Consider the following 20,572-nt stretch of genomic DNA (forward strand, 5'->3'; position numbering starts at 1 on the left):
CGATTTATTGTAATTTCCCACTTGTAACATATCTTGTTTGCGGTCTTCCTCAATTGCTTTAATTATCTTTTTCAGTACTAGATCTTGTTTTGATAATGAGGACATAAATTTTGAATCAAATATTTCTGGCCAAGAGAAAGGGAATATGTTAACTGTTTTCTTCTTAATAGGTGATCTTTTTACGGGGTTATCCGACGGGTTACTAGTACTTGGTGTTAAAGTATCCATGTTTTCATTTGTAGAATGTTCTTTCTGTTGATTAGGTTCTAATTGTTCAGCCATATCTTTCAGGATGTTAAATTTTTTTTAAAAAGTTGTTTATTTTGCAGGATGAGTCACAATCTTCCGTACGCGAGTGAGAATTTTGGCACACTGAAATGTTAGAGTAGTTAGCTATAGCTTGGAAAATTTCAGCGGCGTTAGCAATTCGTTTCTCACGTTCTATTTCTTGGCAGGTCATATGATCTGTCGACTGGCCAATCGTATTGCAGTAAGTGACGTCATGTGCTAAGAAATGTTGGGAGAATTTGTTTCTTATTTGCGTCCACGAATTTCTCGGCATCAGATGATCGAAACCTAGGAGTGAACTAATCTGATTTACCGATGCGATAACAATTTTTTCGTCATCAAGAGAAACTGGTACGGGTTCACCCGATGGTTGTCAGGATATATAATCAACGAATCCCATATCTTTACCCGGTAAATGTTCGACAGTAAAGTCGAATAGTAGAAATTTGTCCGCTCAACGGGTGAGACGTGATTGAGCCGTTTTAGTAGATTTGTCATCTTTCAGTGCTCCTATTAAGGTTTTGTGGTCTGTTAAAATTGAGAATTGTTTGCCTAATAGATAGTTTTTAAAATGGTCTAATGCCCACACTAGTCCCAGCAATTCGAGTTCATTGGTGCTGTATTTTAATTCGGCTATGTTCAAAAATCTGCTCGCGAACGCTACAGTCTTCCAATTCCCCCGATGGTCTTGTTCGATGGACGCGCTCAATCCTAAATGTGAGGCATCGCATTTCACTTGGGTGTTCAGTTTTACATCGAAATGATGGTTCGTTACCGTGTTGCAAATTCCTTTCTTAATTTTTTCAAACGCTTCAGCGTGCACCGTGGACCACTTAGATGGTTTATTTTTCCGTATAAGTTCTTTAAACGGTGCTGATAAGGACGCCAAATTTGGTATGAACTTAATGAATTGGTTAATCGATCCCATTAGTGATCTAATATCTTTTATACAATTTGGTTCTTTCAGATTTCTGATTGCGTCAGATTTGTGTATTAATGGTGTCGTCCCTTTAGCGTCGATTTTAAATCCCAACCATTCTATGTTGTGAGTCAAGAATGTGCATTTTTCCCATTTTATGGCTAATCCCTCGTCGTCTAGCGTTTTTAAAACGTTAATAACTAGCTTTTTGTGTTCATCCTCGCTACCCACGGTGGCGATTAAGATGTCGTCGAGGTAACAATGGGTATTTGGTAATTTTTCCGTCAAACGGTCCATTATGCGTTGAAATTCATTAGGCATATCGCCTAGTTCATAAAATCCGGTTTTAAAACGGTAGGAACACGTTACTTCTCCCCCCACGATGTTGAAATTACATTGGTTACTAGCCTTTTTTGAAAGCGGTATTTGACTATATGCGTACTTTAGATCAATCGATGAGAACCAAATGTTTCTTTCGTCGTGACCGCTAATCGTAACTGCTACATTATCAGTGAATTCGAATAGGTTCGGCATTTGATATCTATTACGAAATATCTGTTTGTTCAATATTTTCGAGTTTAGTGCTAACTTAATTGATCCGTCCCTTTTAGCTGTAATCACGATAGGGGAGATGAAACAATCTTCAGAGCATCTAAACAGTTTTTCAATGTGCCCGTCTCTTAGTAGTTGGTCGATACATAATTTGACTTTAGGGAGAAGATGGATCGGAATGCTTTTCCCCTTTCCCTGTATCGGCTTTATTGGTTCGTTAAAATAAGTATTGACTACGAAATTCTTTGATCTACCGGTTCTTTTTATGAGGTCTGAAAAATGTTTTGATATGTATATTTTAAACTCACTTTGAGATGGTGTCTCTTGGTTTTGGTCTTGTTTGCTGTCCGATGCAAATCTTCTTTGATTGACGTCTCTCCCGATGGGTGATCCTTTCTGAAATTTCTGTGACTTTGACCCGTTGCGTGGAGGTTGTTTCTGGAATACTACTATTCCCAGATTCGGTAAAGTATTGTTTCCGTGTAGGTTTTTTTCTGCTCCTTCGGTAATGAAGAGTTTTTGGTCGCAAGCCTTCCAGCTCTTCGATCGGGTTCTCACTCGAACTCTTCCAAAAATGTGTATTGTACTCCCGAAGCCCTGGTACGCTTTCTTTGTTATTTCATCCACAGGTTCTAACTTTAAAAATCTATCTCGTATCTTCAGTTCATGTAGTAGGTCTTTTTTCGATTCTTACCGGTGGGTTGATTACGTCTTCGATGTGTACGGAATCTTTCGCGATAATTATTAGTTGAAACTTTTCCGACCACCTTTCCCAGTCGTGTTGATTTTCATTCGATGAGTTGTTCCAAAAAAACTCTAGTCCTCGTAGGTTCGAATCGTTTGACTGCGCCATGTTAAAAAATTAGGATAAAACCGTTGTTGATTAAGATTGGATAACTTAAACTAAGACTAGCTTAAGAATGTGTTTGATTAAGATTCCTACAAGTTAGTTGTAGGCTTTTATCTAAGACTAAATAAAAGACTGTGGTATCTATCTAAAGTAAAAGATGTTAAAAAGGTTGAATTAGTTTCAGATGATTTGTTGCATATCAAAACATGATAGTGAACAAATTCCAAATCTACCAAAAGCCGTTGCGCTTTTGGCAGGTGTTTTAAATTAGTATGGTAAAGGTCACCATTAAGTATAGCTCAGAGGTTAAACGGTCAACATTAAATTACACATTTTACAAAAACGGCACTGGAAGTTACAGAGAATGAAAACACACAAAGGAAACTTACCAAACTTTAGGCTTGTACACGCAGGAATGAACAAAACATGAAAAAATGGTAGAAAAGGAAAAAAAAGTGAACAACACGTGAAAGGGGTAACGGCAAAAACAGAAATAACACATGTAACTCAATGTTGACCATTACAATGAAGCCTAATTAGTGGAAAGTTGGAGGTTTTTAAGCAAAAAAGAGTTTTAATGACTTTTCTAAGATTTTAATCAGGAAGTTTAGGCTGATTCAAGCAAAACTTTAGGATTGTTTTTTTCGATAGTTATTCTCAGTTGACGAGAAAAAAACAAACGACGTTTTTGAATTAAGAATTTTTGAAAAAATAAATATCTTAATATTTCTCATTAGATTGCAAAACAAAAAGACAATTTATTCAAACAGCAACTTATTGGGAAAAAGCAGCTGGAACGCGTCTGCAGCTGGAACGGGTCTGCGAAAAAAATCTGCAGAATTTGAAAAATTCAAACCTCTGGGACAAACGTTTAAACAAAAGTTTCCTGCAAAAAATTGTAGCTTTTCAGGCCAACTTTGTAGTTGAAACTGGCTTGCACATCCCTAACAATTTTTCAGCAGTTTATTCAAGCCATGAATTTGTAATTTAATGAAAATAGCAAGTAAAAATTGAATTTCGTTACTGGACACAAAAGCTAAAAAAATAGCTTGCAAACAAATTAGCGTTTAAACAACCACAATTTAGGTTTATTCTTGGAAACGATTCAATGATCAAAACAAACAACGGGGTTTTAAAGCTTATGACGTTTTTTTTGTTTGATGGCTTGAATTCGATTCAAAAAATGTTGATGCACAGGATTTTGCGTGGCCAAAAACCCGAAACCGAAATTTTAGCTAATGCAATCGAAATTTGGTTTTTTCTATTTTTTTTTGTTGGACAGAATCATCAAAAGTTGAAAAAACTGTTGAAAACTGTCATCAAACGTCGAAACATTAAAATCATTCCACCTCGCTTGATGATTGAAGTATAATTTTCAGATTGAGAGAATACGAGCATTGACTAAATTACTGCTCGTATTAAGGCAAAAAGTGAACGTTCTGATTGTCATTTAACCCTTCTAAAGTAGTTTAAACATGGAAAATCAAGGTTTTGGCCTAACGCGAGCAGTGAACTAGTCAAATTTGGTGCTATCTCAACTACTCGCAAACATACAAAGATTTGGCTCGATGCGAGCAGTTCTTTAGTCAAAATTTGTTTTCTCTCAACCAAGAGAGCATTTTGATGCTTCCAGATTTTTATGAATTATTCCTCTTGACAAAAATGAGAGCAAAAGTTGATGTTTTCCGTGTGGAATACCAAAGTATTTGGATCAAAACCATTCTTCAAAAATGACTTGGAATAGATCATGAACAGCAGCTGTAGCCTGTTGCCTTCGATGTTCGGTATGCAAAAAACGGGACATTTCGGGCGCTTGATTTATGCTTAGTTGAAGAGACTGGCAGTTTTCAGGCTCCACGCAGCCTGGTATCGCTGCGCAAAGCCGTGCTAAATTCAAGTGTCTCGCTGCCCTTTGTTTCAGTTCTGTAACATTACGGCGTAAACACTACTTTGACTCTTAGCAAGATAATGTCAGAGATAGACACCGGAGAACTGAAGCTGTTGTGAGTCATTGATGAAACAATGCTGATTGAAGACAACATCGGAGATACCAGGTTCAAATCTACCCGGGTTGACCAGAAATAGTTGTAATACAATTTTTATAAATGAAAAAATGCTTGCCATACAATTTCGTACAATTCCATGGATACAGAAAATGTTAAGAAAACTCTAAGATAAGCATTTTTTCCTTTAAGGAAACTGTAGGATAAGCATTTTTTCATGAACCAAAAAACTGATTTTTTTAAACTTAATTTCTCGAAGTTTTTGGAATGTGTTCGTGACCGAAGACAAGTGACTAAAACCATGGTTTGGAAAATGTTTGCTTGAGTACAAAATTCGATTTGCGGTTGAAAAAAAAACGATTTGATTATAATTCGATTTGCGGTTGGGGCAGTTTCAATATTTTTTGTATTCGCCATCAAAAAAATGCTAGGCATACAATTTTCATATATGGAAATTGCATGATTACCTTCTTTTCCAAAAAAGAAACATAGTTTTTTTTCAACACCAGACTGTTTTATTTGGTTCAAATAGCCGCAGAAACTATTTCGAATCTTTTTTTCAATGATTTTTTGAAATTGTATGAAAATTGTGTGATTAGCATTTTTTCATACATTTGTTGTATGGAAATGTATTATAAGCATTTTCGGTGTATGGAATCGTAAGATAAGTATTTTTGGTTTATGGAGGTCAACCCGGGTACAATCTGCCACAACGAATGCTTAGTTTGATCTTTTCTACCCTACCACCTCTAGGTCAGTACATTATTGTGCGGAATGTTCAAAGATCGCAGAAAAACCTATAGAAAAAAAACAAAGGTTTTAACTGAAAAAAAAAACGATTTTCGGAATTAACTTCTCCGGTTTTACACTGAATCAGCGATGATAAATTCTTTTTCGTCTGTGACCAGTTTTGAGAAATTGAAATTATCTTAATCTCGGAACCTAGGTGGCTCAGATTTGTCTAATTGTGATGAAGATTATGTCTCAACAATCCTAAGCTTTGCCGTGAAATCACTGTAGCAAAATTGGTTTGCTCTGGGTCGTTAGTACGGGCAATTTTTGATGAAAACTGGAACCGAGTTGAATGTAACTTATTTTTTGAGCTCATTGAGCTCAAAAATCAATGACTATGTAAAAAACATGTCGAGCGTATTTTTTATAGATCAACCGTTCAAAAGTTTCTGAAACAGGTCGTTGCAAGTGATGAAATTTTTTAAATTTAGATCAGACGAGCTGTAAAAGTAAAATTTTTCCACCAAAAACGACTCCAGTTTTCCGTGGTCTTGTTACTCCTAATACTGCATTGTTTCATTTTGGCAGTGTTTCTACTGTCATAAAAAGATGAAAACATAAATTTAAAACTCTTCATAAAATGTATGTGTTCTACTTTGAAAAAACACTACTAGAAAAAAAACAATTTGGCAAAAACACAACAAATTAAATATTGTCTATTCATGTTAGTTATCAAAGCGAAACAAGGAAAGCAATTGCGGAACCAAAAGCACAGAATTGTACAATCACAATAATGAGTTAACCCCAAAACTATTGAATCTTTTCTGCAAAATTAGCAAAATTTTTTCAATTTTTTCAGTCTTTTTGTCTGCAGAATCATGTGTTTTTTAAGCCAAAGGTGGAATGACATAAGTCAAAAACTTCAAGAATGAAAGTCATTTATAGCTAAATTTAGTTTAAATCGTTGATCAGGCAATAAATTGGGGTTTCAGGCTTTCAACGAATTCTGTGAGGTGAGAATTCATGACAGGCTAAAATTCGTAACAGTAGATTAAGCGAGGAACACTGATTCACGCGCAGTTTTCCTCTCGTGCCGAAATTTTTGTAGGATCTGAATCACGAGTGAAATGCTTCAACGTGATACCACACTTGACCCTCTGCGAATTTTCTTTAAGTAAGAAAAACTGACTGGGAAACAGTACGCCCTGATTACCGCCCGACATTTTCAAGGGTTGTTCGGAACAAAAATAGTCATTTGCATCAAAATATAGGCTCCAGTAACAATAACGACGTGTTAGTGTAACTTTATTTTTGTTCTTATCGGTGATTTTTCTTCTTCTAATTTTTCTCTTTTTTTTTCTGAATCGTCTTCAGTTCTTTAGCAAGTACTTTTAACGAGCGCATAATAGATAAGATTTAACTTTCTTCCACTGTTCAATAGCTTTTTAGGTTGTTGAAAAATGATAATTCTGCCTTCTTTTTTATCACCTTTCTTGATCGATTTTCAATTACTTCATTTGAAGATTATTTCTCGTGCTAATCAATCAAGAGTACGATTTATCTAGCTCTCCATAATTTGATTTAACAACCGTCAACATAGCTAGAAATAATACTTCGCTTTTGACCGAAAAAGTCGAGTTGAAATAAATATGAATAGATTTTTTGTCTGCCTTTTTTCTCCTATAAGCAGGTTGAATAAATCTGTTTTTTATCCTTTAAAGCCTTATTTTGTCGATAAAAAAAATTAGGGAAAATTCAAATCTTTTTCAGCCTATCAGATTTTCAGCTGTAATCGGAGTTTATTTTTCTTTTTTTTTCTTATGCTGGCAGTTTTTCCTCCCAAATTTTCTGGTATAGGATTCACTTAATCACTTAAACAACTTCTCAGAAGAAATGTTAGAAAAATTCAGATTCATTATTCAAAATTTCTGAAATGTCACACAAAATGTTTTTAAACCGTTCAATTAAATTAACCCTCGCGCATATATCCAAACTGAATTTTTCTCAGAATTTTAGATATTCTGGACTAACTTCATCTCAGTCCTCTCCGCAAAGTATGTCTTGAATATTAATCTATTTTGACACCTGAATAATTTTTTTATCTGAACCTTAACAAGAATCATAAATTAAACATTCCTATCGCGCTGACAATTCTGGCCAGATTTTTTAATTTAATTATTTATATGTGAATTTTCATAGCACAAACAAGCAAAAATCTCAGCTGATGAGGCGAAAATACTGTTTTTTTTAGTTGTTTGAACATTAGAATTCAGTCATTAGCTCTATCAGCCAATATTCACCAATTTTATTTAGTTAGGTAGAAAAAAAACACGGGGAAATAAAAAAAAAGAGGGAAACATCATAAAAGTAATTGAAAAAGTTCACTCGTACTTCTTAGAGTGTGACCTTTCAATCATTTCAGAAACTGAGAAAACATTTATTTTACATATATTTCTTATCCTTAATCAAATTCCGTTCTAAATTGAATTTCCGAAAACAAGTTAACGAAATCGTGGTCAAAAGAGTCTTGAACTATCAATTTAATAATAACTGTATAAAGATTAAAACTTCCACCCTTGAAAGCTATTGTTATAATAAATTTTGCTGCTTCAACTATCTCATTTCAAGTTGTTTATTTTTTTTAGTGATAAGTTCGAATATATTATCGAAACAAACTGAAAAATGAGAACGAGCTTCTTTCGCATATCTTCACTCGTTGCTTTTACACTCGGTTTTCTTCAGTTCGCAAACGTGAACGGATATTTGATTGACAGATCAGATAAAATAGAACCTTTTTATAATGAGGGCACAAGTAGTCACTTGACTCTCAAACGAGGAGCGGAGGATACTTTCGAGATGACGAATCCGGCTGACCACGGTTCGATTCCAGAGGTGCGAAAAAGAACTCTGATGGTGCGGGGCATCAAACACTACAAAACATCGGTGAGTTTAATTTATTATTGCTTTATAATTCTATGTTTTTATATTATTTTAATTAATTTTATGTTAAATTAGGGCACAAGTTTGAGTTAAAAATCCAAAATTTTGATTAGATTTTAGCAATGAAGTTGCGATTCTGTTCTTATTTTCATTTCCAACAGTATGCTTACATGTTTTTTTTTCATTCAAAAATATTACATTGCCTTTCGAAAAACAAAACCTCAGTTTCAGCACCATGAAAGTGCTTCTTGAAAATTTCAGCACCTTGAGCATGAAAGTCGGCAAAAAACGAGCAAAGATAACATGCTGATTAGAATAATTAAATCGTCCCAAAAATCAAAAGTATGTCACTGCAGGTCTAAACTCAGTGTTGTCATCATTTTCTCAAATCAAGTCTGTTATCCATCAAAAATCTGATCCTTTGTGAAAATCAGAATTTTTGACGTTGATCATATTCTAACGCAGGGGCGGATCTAGGATTCTCGAGGCGGGGGGGGGGGGGGGGGGGGGGTTGGCGAATTTTCAAAAAATTTTCCAAAATTTTGACGACCTTTTTTTTTTAGGTCGACCAAATTGATTTTTCGAGCTCTCCCAAAGCACTGTTTTGCCCCTATTTTGGCAAAGTTTTCTGCGCCGCAGGCAAATTTTTGAAAAAACAGTCAAAAAAAGCCGTTTTTGGGCACTTTTTGAAAAATTTTGACAAAAAAATAGCGTTTTTTTGGCGCGCGCTCCCCCTCAAAGTTAGTATATATTGGCGCCAAAGGCGCCTTTAGAAAAATTTTAGGGTCGGTCGGCCAAAAAGGGGTTTTTGAAAAAGTATCAAAGGGGGGACCCTTTGGGTCGGCAGGGGGTCGAATCCCTAAGGGAGGGGGGCGTCCGCCCCGCCCCCCCTAAATCCGCCCCTGTTCTAACGGATTTTGAAGGTTAAAAAAACTTAAGTTGTTTTTTCTCATGCCAAATGAAATAACCTGAAGTTGAGTTCACAATTTTTTCAAAAAAAATTACGAAATATACAAGATTGATGAAAAAAAAACATTTTTTTTCCAAATTGTCAAAATACTATAGTGCTCGTGAAACCAAAGGAGATGCTCCAAAATACTATCGTCTCATTCTGCATATTGTTGGCGGGAACAGTTTTTTTTCTGAAGTATTAATTTCTTCTTCGAATGAGTTGAGCTTGAAAGAGTTCAACTGATTAATTGATGAATTTTAGCTTGAAGTTCAATCATCGATAACCCGCTAAGTAAAAAATAGGGGACAAAGTACAGACTTTTCAAAACCTACACGAGTACCATTACTCATTTTCTGTCCGCATACCTACCCGCATCCAATTTCAAGCGTTAATAATTGCTTATAAAATGATTTTTGTACCAGTCTTACAAAAATTGAGAAAAAATTGATTTTAATCAAGTAATATTTGATTATAGTCTCTCTTTTTGAAATCAAGTATAATCAATTATAATAAATTATAATCGATTATAATCGATTATTTTTATCCGATTTTTCTATTTCATTTATTTTGCAGACAAAATCCATCATAATCAATTATTATTATTTATAATCCTTTTTGTTTGCCCACTTTCTCTTCGACCTTGCATCTGAATTGCTTATATTTTGTGCTTTTTGTAGACGTTGGTTTATGTGAAAAATGTTTTGATGGTTTTCAAATCTATTCAAATATATGGCGTTTTTATTTTTTCATTTCTTTTTGATTATAATTGTTTCATGATGCACATCTTAAGTGTTTTTCACCACCAAAATATCAGCACATAGCTTTAGATCCATAACTCTTACAGAAATATTATATTTCACCTACCGCGGGATTCTTTCAACTAATATGAAAGGATCTCTATGAAAATTTTGTTTCGTGGTAAAACTTTGTGTTCAGATGAACCAAAGAAAGACAAAACATCTCACTTTTAGAGATTTTTGACCAAAAAGGACTATAATCTAATATAATAGATTACAGTAGATTATAGGAGACTATAGGAGATTTAAAAAGGTTAAAAGAGATTATGAAAGATTTTTGGAAAAGTTATATCAATCAAATTGATTATAATTTATTATAATGTCACGAAAAATGCAATCATTATAATGGATTATAACTCGTTTAAACATCTAAATCTGGCGCTTATCATTAATTATAATTTTGATAAATTACAATTATAATTGTAATATAGTCGATTTTTTTCACTTTTTACTGAGTGTGGGTACCCCTGTTTTAATACCAATAAACTAAAAAAATTGATGCGTCTGCTACAGTTTGAATTGCAGATTGATATTTTAGCTTTGATAGCATAGTTATTTAGATATCACCTGGCGTAGCCTAAGACTCCGAAAATTTTCTGGAGTTTTCAAAAAAGTTTTTACAACTTTGACGACCATCGTATTAGTTCCTTTGACCCGCACTCAGTTAAAAGGGAAAGTAATAAATTATAAGGGATTTATGTTGTGAGTCTCCATAAACTTCAAAAATAATTGATTATAATCGATTATAAATGAATTATAATGTTACTACTTTTCGAAACAATAAAAATCATTATAATCGATCATAATCAATTATTTTTTGTAAACTTTTTTTCTTATGTTTTATTGAATTATAAACCATTATAATGGATTATAACCCATTATTATTCAACAAACGTCACCCCCTGCCAACCCGGAGATATCCATTTTTGGTGACGAACCCTATATAAAAAATTTTCTAAAAGCGCCTTTGTCGCCAATATATACTCATTGTGAAGGCGGAGCGCGCGCCGAAAAAACGCGATTTTTTGTGACAATTTTCCAAAAAAAAAATGCCTAAAAAAGCCGTTTTTCGGCATGTTTTTCAAATTTTTGCCCGCGGTGCACATCATTTGGCCAAAACAGGGTCTTTTAAGTGCTCTGGGAGAGCTCGGCAAATCAATTTGTTCGACCTAAAAAAAAGATCGACAAAATTTTCGAAATTTTTTTGAAAGTTCTCCCTCGAGAAAATCCTAGATCCGGTCCTGCTTATAGCTCAAACTTAAATTAAATTTGATTTTTACTGAGCTTTCATGCAAATTAGTTAAATTATAATCCATTATAATGAATTTTTTTTTGTGAGATGTTATTTTGATAGAACAAGAGATTATAATCTATTTTAATAGATTATAAGAGATTATAATCAATTGATTACACTTTATTAAACAAATTGATTACACTTTATTAAAATGTCACTGAAAATGTTATCATTATAATGAATTATAAGCTGGTTAAACATCGAAAATTGGCGCTTATATTTAATTATAGTTTTGATAAAAGTACGATTATAATTATAGTATAATCGATTATTTTCCCTTTATACTGAGTGTAGGTATATATTTTATGATACTTTCGTCTTCTGTTATCTCCACTGGGCTTGAGAATAATTCATGCAGGCAGTCTAATGAACTTGACAGCCATGATGACCCTTTTGCACTTAAGATCAAGTCTATCAACAGCAGAGTTGTTAATTGATATCTTCGAGAAGCAAAACCAGTGTGATTGTCGTGAGTCGGCTTACATTTCAATCTTTTGGCTCGGAATGTTTCTCAGATTTTTGCCGACCGATTGTCTATATGCAAAACTCCATTATTCCCCCTGTTGTAATTGGGAAGCCAGTCTACACAAAAAACAACTTTGGACACGATAAACCTTGATCCTCTGATAGCTGACGTTGCTGCTTCCACAAATTGTACTATGTAAAAGTATGCAACAAAATCCAAGCATTACAGTTGATGGGCGGAAGCATTTCTTTCCCAACGTTTTCACGTTCTTGGGTTGCTTGTCGCATGAATACAACAGACGTTCTGGGTATTCTCCGATTGAAGATTTTGGCCAGACAACTTGATCACGTCCAGCTGCTTTGGCTGCCATCGAGAGCGGCCAGTGTTTTCCTGTAAAGCAGACAATATCAATTGACACCACGCTACGTTGTTCAATTACAAAATTGTAGAAAAATTTTTGATTGAATTTTCTTTTTTCAATCTATTCATATGGCAGTTAGTTGATAACTTGAGCAAGGTTCATATTTTTGTCACTCGAGGCAATTAGTTTAGTTTCACTGCTATGTTTTTATCTTCGTTCAATTGGGTTCTAAGCGTTTCGAGTGACGTATTGACCCTTGTTTCTTAGTAATGCACTGGCAGTCATTCTATCACTTTCTGATAGTTTGAAATCCATTTTTTTCTCCAAAATCTGCATTTATCATGGAGCCATTCTAAAGGCAAAGACTTAATTCAGGACCCAAATTTTATTTTTTACCTCTTTTCAAATCAGGTTAAAAAAAGTTTTCTGGGTCCTGAATGCTAATGTCAAACTGATTTTGAAAATAAATTCAAGCGAGGTCGTCATTTTTTGGTGCAACGAAAAAACATTTGCTGTATAGAGAGTTGCAAAAAGTTTGGACAGACATAATTAATTAAAAAGAGCAACTGTCTAGACACCAACGAAAATTAAAACTGAAATAAACATAACATCGAAAGTTCATAGAGCAGAATTTCGGGATCTACTTAACAATTCCCACTTTCAAGTAAGTGGAGGAGATTTTTAATTAGATTACTTGCAGCGAACTTTCGACCAATCAGAATGCAGCAAAACTCGAATTTACATACAATGCTCTAGTGCGGTATTTATGCTAATATTTACACGGGTGGATATTATTCAGTAAATACAATAGGGCGGAGGAGATTGTTAAGTATCCGGGTTTCGCTCAAAAACTATAACCACGGCGGGCAATTGCATCCGAAGCGTCGAAATGTTTTATAGTAAAATCTGGATGTCGGTATTTAAAAATTAGGCTAGCATAACCATCGGATAATGTACGATCTCGCATTTTGAATTTGGCGTCAAAAAAAATTCTAGGTTGTTCGGCTTCAGATTTTGCATGCAAAAAAGCGTCGAAAAGCACTGATTGCTCATTTTAATTAATTCTGTCTGTCCGAACTTTTTGCTACTAATTATACTTGAGTGGTTGAAAACGCAATGACAAAAATGTTTGGAAACGCAATTAGCATTTAAAAGCAATTGGAGTAGACATTTCTTAAATATCAGCTATCATGAAGATGTCGATGATATTTCCGTACTTCTATGAGAGCTCATGGTTCTTCAGAAGCGAGTTCACAACTTTTAAACAAACCCATTAAACTTACTTTGCTATCGTTTTTGACAAAATGTTTTTGATGTGCTGGAGTAACTCCGATGTTGCTGTTTTTTGTCCAAATATCAGTCAGCCAGTTTTGAGAGGCGACGATGAATTAAAAATGTCAGTGTAAAAAGTTTTTTCTTCCCCGATCATCAGATTTGTGCAATGCGCTGCAACAATAACTATTCCCGATGAAAGCTCCTGTTTCGATGCTAAAACGTTTCAAACGCAAGCTCTTTGCCAATTTCTAACGAGTTAGAGCTGCTTCCGGAATCGAACCTAGACCTAGTCTTTTTTTCAGTTATGTACATCCTGGTTGTTTGTCTCTATCTTCGGACCCGCAAGCGCTGTTCTGTGATGAGAAATTCAGTAACCTTTACGCGAAAAACTTCGTCATTATCCTCGACTAACATGATTGTAATTGAAGGAGTTAGTTTTTCTTCTCTTACTGAAGAGTTAGTTTTTCTTCTCTTACTCGTGCTAAACGGTAGAAACTTCTTGAGCTTTTGATTACTCTGAGACTTTCATCCGCGTGTTGCAGTTTCTTAGATTTTCCTTGTTTCCATAGGAAAACGTTCCATCAAAAGCTTAAAATTTTTCAATTGACTTTCAATTTACTTCAATTTTTCAATTGACTTTCAATTTCCTTAAACTTTTACAATATTGACTTTCAATTGAATTAATTACTTTTCAATTGACTTCAATGTTTTTCTTTGTCTGCATAACTGTCCACTGACTGACTGCTATCCTAGAAATTTGGTACCTGATTTCCTAAATCAATATCACTGAGCAAACTCATCTAATGATGATTGATAGTCTTTGATGTAGAAATAAAATCGATGTTTAAATTTGACAACATTGAATCACGGGAGAGTCAAATTTTTCGGAAATTCGGAACTCGATAACTGATTTTCTGATTCGGTTTCACAAACCAGGTTAAAAAAGTTTTCTGGGTCCTGAATGCTAATTTCAAACTGATTTTGAAAATAAATTCAAGCGAGGTCGTCATTTTTTGGTGCAACGAAAAAACATTTGCTGTATAGAGAGTTGCAAAAAGTTTGGACAGACTGATTAATTAAAAAGAGCAACTGTCTAGACACCAACGAAAATTAAAACTGAAATAAACATAACATCGAAAGTTCATAGAGCAGAATTTCGGGATCTACTTAACAATTCCCACTTTCAAGTAAGTGGAGGAGATTTTTAATTAGATTACTTGCAGCGAACTTTCGACCAATCAGAATGCAGCAAAACTCGAATTTACATACAATGCTCTAGTGCGGTATTTATGCTAATATTTACACGGGTGGATATTATTCAGTAAATACAATAGGGCGGAGGAGATTGTTAAGTATCCGGGTTTCGCTCAAAAACTATAACCACGGCGGGCAATTGCATCCGAAGCGTCGAAATGTTTTATAGTAAAATCTGGATGTCGGTATTTAAAAATTAGGCTAGCATAACCATCGGATAATGTACGATCTCGCATTTTGAATTTGGCGTCAAAAAAAATTCTAGGTTGTTCGGCTTCAGATTTTGCATGCAAAAAAGCGTCGAAAAGCACTGATTGCTCATTTTAATTAATTCTGTCTGTCCGAACTTTTTGCTACTAATTATACTTGAGTGGTTGAAAACGCAATAACAAAAATGGTTGGAAACGCAATTAGCATTTAAAAGCAATTGGAGTAGACATTTCTTAAATATCAGCTATCATGAAGATGTCGATGATATTTCCGTACTTCTATGAGAGCTCATGGTTCTTCAGAAGCGAGTTCACAACTTTTAAACAAACCCATTAAACTTACTTTGCTATCGTTTTTGACAAAATGTTTTTGATGTGCTGGAGTAACTCCGATGTTGCTGTTTTTTGTCCAAATATCAGTCAGCCAGTTTTGAGAGGCGACGATGAATTAAAAATGTCAGTGTAAAAAGTTTTTTCTTCCCCGATCATCAGATTTGTGCAATGCGCTGCAACAATAACTATTCCCGATGAAAGCTCCTGTTTCGATGCTAAAACGTTTCAAACGCAAGCTCTTTGCCAATTTCTAACGAGTTAGAGCTGCTTCCGGAATCGAACCTAGACCTAGTCTTTTTTTCAGTTATGTACATCCTGGTTGTTTGTCTCTATCTTCGGACCCGCAAGCGCTGTTCTGTGATGAGAAATTCAGTAACCTTTACGCGAAAAACTTCGTCATTATCCTCGACTAACATGATTGTAATTGAAGGAGTTAGTTTTTCTTCTCTTACTGAAGAGTTAGTTTTTCTTCTCTTACTCGTGCTAAACGGTAGAAACTTCTTGAGCTTTTGATTACTCTGAGACTTTCATCCGCGTGTTGCAGTTTCTTAGATTTTCCTTGATTCCATAGGAAAACGTTCCATCAAAAGCTTAAAATTTTTCAATTGACTTTCAATTTACTTCAATTTTTCAATTGACTTTCAATTTCCTTAAACTTTTACAATATTGACTTTCAATTGAATTAATTACTTTTCAATTGACTTCAATGTTTTTCTTTGTCTGCATAACTGTCCACTGACTGACTGCTATCCTAGAAATTTGGTACCTGAATTCCTAAATCAATTTCAATGAGCAGACTCATCTAATGATGACTGATAGTCATTGGTGCAGAAATAGAATCAATGTTTAAATTTGACAACATTGAATCACGAGACAGTCAAATTTTTCGGAAATTCGGAATTCGATAACTGATTTTCTGATTCGGTTTCACAAACTTGGTTAAATAATGAAATATAGTGTTATTCCTGTGGAAGAGTTTGAATTGTTTTTTGAAATTTACCCCAGACATCGCATTTGCACTAAGTTGGCCACTGATTGTACTTAGCACTACAATTAGAGCTTCACTTTTATTTCTCCGGTGCTTTTTTGTTTACATTCTCAGGAAAAAATCTAATGCCAAAATACGCAAATTTTCCACGATATTTTGCGAAAATAGCTTTTCTGATTTCCACCTCCTAGTCCCTCGATCCAAAGTGTGAAGTCATTAAAGCGAGGTTTTGCCATTTTACACTCCAATTCTGCCCTAAATCACCCTCTAAATGAACTTTTTTTCAAAAAAAAATTGTTTTTCAGGAACTTCAAAGCCTGCTACGCAATTCAGTACACCAGACTTTTTTTGATGTAGCATTTTTTGTGTCTAAATTATACCTGCGGTTGGTTTTTTCATTATATAAAACTTTAATGTGAGATTATATAAAATTTTTGATGCAAATTTAAGATATTTTTCGCACAGTTCAAAGGGGAATAGTATCACCTATTTTTCCTACATTTTCTTTTTATGGATGTACCTGTTTTGTATGAATTATTTCAAAATGTCATAAATAGTCCCAAGGCGGTTGCTATTTGTTTGCGTTATCTTACGATACAACATCTAAAAAGCGCCGGCACTGTGTTATTCAAAATGCTAATGAAGTATATCGCCTCAAAAGAAACGTAAGGGTGTTACCAACCAAAAAACAGACCATAAGTTCCTTATTATAATGACCACGCTAAGCACTGTTGGCACTTTCTTTTATTACGCACTTTTTCATTTCAGTTTTCCAGCCATGCATGGCGGCATACTTAAAAATTTAACTCTTAAAAGTTCCTATAAAGTTGGTATTAAATAGTAAGACACGATACAATTTTGTAAACAGAAACGCTCATTTCTTCCAAAATAGTCCGAAAGAGTAAAATAAACGAGGCTTTAATGTAAAACAGACTAAGCATCAGTAAAAAGGCAAATTCTTTTCGGTTAAACTCCACCTAAATGATTTCTACATCAAAAACGGATATCGCTACATCAAAAATAATGGATCAAGTTTGCTATGAAAGCAGATCATTAATTTGGGTCAAACCAAGGCCAGGCGAGTTCATCTAACTTTGTCTGAAACTGTTTTTTGTCCCTTTTTTGCCGTTTTCATCACATAAATTACAAATAAAGACCATACAAGACAGCGTTTTTGATATACTTCCCAACTTGAATATACAGCCCTGTTTTCCTAAAAAAAATCTACATAATTTGCATAAAAAATCAGTTTCATTTTTCATTATTTAGCGGGGCGGTACAACGGAAACGACCCAACAGCCGCACACTTGTAAGAAACGCTTTTGGTGCATGCTCACTAAATTCAAGGAAGAGTACGAAAATAAATCAAATTTTGGAAAAGAAAAATTTTTTCTAAAAACAAATGAGAATTTTTATACAAAAATCCGAAAACGTCTGCAGCTTAAAAACTGTGAGACTCAATGACTTTTTTGATTCGAATGTTTAAAGTATTTCGCGAAAGCTCAAATTTTAGTATTTTCAGTATACGTTTTTAAAATTTCACGAAAGCTCAAAATGTTGATTGGGTGGATATCAAAAATTTCTGGAAGTTTCGCATTTCAGTTTTCAGACAAGTATTCAAATCGACAGTATACTTCCTATGACCAAAAATGAGTTATAAATTGTAGAAAAAAATCGTTGCCAAATTTCTAACAAAGTCAGATATAAGGCGCAGCATGACTGCTTGTATCAAGACTAGGCCTTGAATACTACCAATGCTTTTAGACATCATGAAATAATTCTTAATAGAAACAAGACTGCTCGTATCAGGGCGAAGCCCTGAATGTTTCGACTGCCCATTAAGGTTTATGGAGCAGTAATATCATTAAGAAATTAAAAGTAATAAAACAAAATGAAATTTTTTTTTTCAAAATTTTTTTTTTTAAATCATCCCCCACACGCCATATAAAGTACAAAAGGATAGGTTTCGCTACTTGTAACAAATCAATTATGGCAAATAAGCTTCGTTAAACCAATTTGGAACGATTTCTAAGACGGATTAACTCTCCGCTTACGCGTTAATAGCGCGAAATATGCGAAAAATAGAGCGGACGCCCCCCTCCCTCAGGGATTCGACCCCCTGCCGAGCCAAAAGGTCCCCCCTTTGGTACTTTTTAAGAAATCCATTTTTTGCCGACCGACCCTAAACTTTTTCTAAAGGCGCCAATATATACTAACTTTGAGGGGGAGCGCGCGCCAAAAAAACGCGATTTTTTTGTCAACATTTTTCAAAAAGTGCCTAAAAGCGGCGCACAATTTTTGGCAAAAACAGGGACCTTTTAGTGCTTTAGAAAAGCTCGAAAAATCAATTTGGTCGACCTAAAAAAATAAAAGGTCGTCAAAATTCTCGAAAATTTTTTTTAAATCCGCAAGTTTTGCTAGGTTATGTGGAACTTATATAAGTAATAAGGTTTGGTTGTTACTTTTACAAGCTCGAATTTCCTTCTATAATAAAGCTCAGAACACAAATTATATGGCGAAATTGATCTAATCTGCACTTATAACCATTGCAACAAATTTTAAAAACCGACACAAAGTGTAATAATAAAAAAAATGCTTCAATTTTTTATACTTATGTAACCAATTTGAAATATTTTTTGGAAGGACTTGCTGTAAATCACTGCTGCATAGTCAATTTTAATTTAATTTTTTAGATCAATTTTTCATACTAATCATTTCACTTTTTTGTATATTGATACGACCACATAGTGGAAAAAATATATTGGAATATGATTTTATCTTATAAAATCAGTTTATCAAAAAACGGTAAGAAAATGAACAAAAAATCACAATGAAGCATCTGTACTCCTGATTTGAACTAAAACATAATTTTTCTTCAAAATTTTTCGGTTCTGGGAAAATTGATATCCAGTGTGTATCTGTAAAACTGTCTTTTTCAACTGGCTATTAAGTGAATAAAAGTATCAAAACCTCTGAAATTTTTTATTGACTCCAGTCAGAAAATGTTTTGTAGTGTGAAGGTTTTGAAAAGGTAAGTTAGGCACAATTGTGTTGTAACATTTCGAATATTTTGCTGATGGCAAATCAGCTTATTTACAGAAACAGAAATATATTTTTTTATTCTTTGCTGGTATATTAATTCTCATCTTCATAAATTTTGATAATGAATTGATCTCGTGGCAAAAAAAGTGTTTTGATACTCCTGTTCGTTTCAAAGTTGTTGTAGTTTAAATAAAAACAAATCGACAGAAACACCAAGTTTATGTTTTCACTTTACAGACTATTTTAATGCGTGATATTTTACCTGAGTAACGTTAGTTTACTTTGACTATGTTAGCGCCTGTTTGGAATCAAAATATTGAAAAACTTAAAAAACTGCAAAATTGAAAAAAAAACGGATTTTTTTTGTTTTTCTTGTCAATTTTCTAAAGAGCTGTTTTTCAATTTGCTTATTTAATATGACTGTCGAATATACCTAATACCAAATGTGTGTTCAGCTCCTTTTATCACACCACGCCGAAAAAACGACAATAATTTGAAAAAATTCTTTGTTGTATTTTTTTAGACTACGGTCGAAACATTCTGTGCTACTTGCACAGTAACCGGCTATCCTTGTCTTTTGATTGTTTGTATTTGTTGTATTTTTTAATTTGAAAACTGTTTGTTCTTTGTTCAGATGATCTGTGGACATGGGGAAGTGTGCAAAGTGCCCGGGGTGCCTGCGTTCGAGTGTCTCTGTCCCCTCCACACATACTGCACAGCACAAGGAAAATGGTAAGACTTGAAAGTTCCCAACAAATGTTCTAACTGCAAAAAAACTATTCGAAAAGCGGTTTTTATTAAACCACCTGTGCGAAAAGAATTCATAGCCGATACCGTGACCAAGTAGCGTGCGAAGGGACGAGGGAGAGAAAGGAGGTTCTGTTTGTTTGGGGGGATATGGTTGCAAACCTTCCTTCAATTGTGGTCGGCGAAAATTTCTTAAGTTTCTTCCTTTTATTAGATACTATTTTACAACGTCCATTTTAGGTTGACGAACCCTACAAAAGTTTCTAAAGGCGCCTTTGGCACCAATTTACACTAAAACTGAGGCGAGATCATGCTCTGAAAAAATACAGTTTTTTGTTCACAATTCTTTAAAAAATGTTGAAATAGAACGTCAATTTTGGTCTGTTTTTCAAAAATTGGCCGGCATGTCAAAATATGGTCTTCATAGTGCTTAGGATTTTCAGAAAATAAAATTGGTCGACCACCTAAAAATAACGACCGCTCCTCCCCCTAGAAAAGCTGTGGTACATGTTTATTAAAAATACATTCGAACACTTCGCTTAATTGAGCTTCAGGTGTTTTTCATTTAGC

The 20,572-nt window shown here is 34.3% G+C and overlaps 1 protein-coding gene across 2 annotated transcripts in view; it reads left to right on the plus strand.

Moving 5' to 3' along the window:
• The first annotated feature begins 7,105 nt into the window (after positions 1–7,105).
• The window catches only part of LOC134851669 (uncharacterized), a 55,048-nt gene continuing 41,581 nt past the window's right edge, over positions 7,106–20,572 (plus strand). The window contains exons 1-3 of one of the 2 annotated variants that reach the window (XM_063867851.1): positions 7,106–7,239; positions 7,767–8,287; positions 19,890–19,987. In XM_063867851.1, coding sequence (XP_063723921.1) covers positions 8,027–8,287; positions 19,890–19,987 — 359 coding nt within the window. In that variant the 5' untranslated portion in view covers positions 7,106–7,239; positions 7,767–8,026. Of the gene's footprint in view, positions 7,280–7,766; positions 8,288–19,889; positions 19,988–20,572 lie in introns of both variants that reach the window. The other variant, XM_063867852.1, reaches the window with a different exon arrangement.

This window comes from Symsagittifera roscoffensis, chromosome 7 (assembly GCF_963678635.1).
Source record: "Symsagittifera roscoffensis chromosome 7, txSymRosc1.1, whole genome shotgun sequence".
NCBI classification, from domain to species: domain Eukaryota; kingdom Metazoa; phylum Xenacoelomorpha; order Acoela; family Convolutidae; genus Symsagittifera; species Symsagittifera roscoffensis.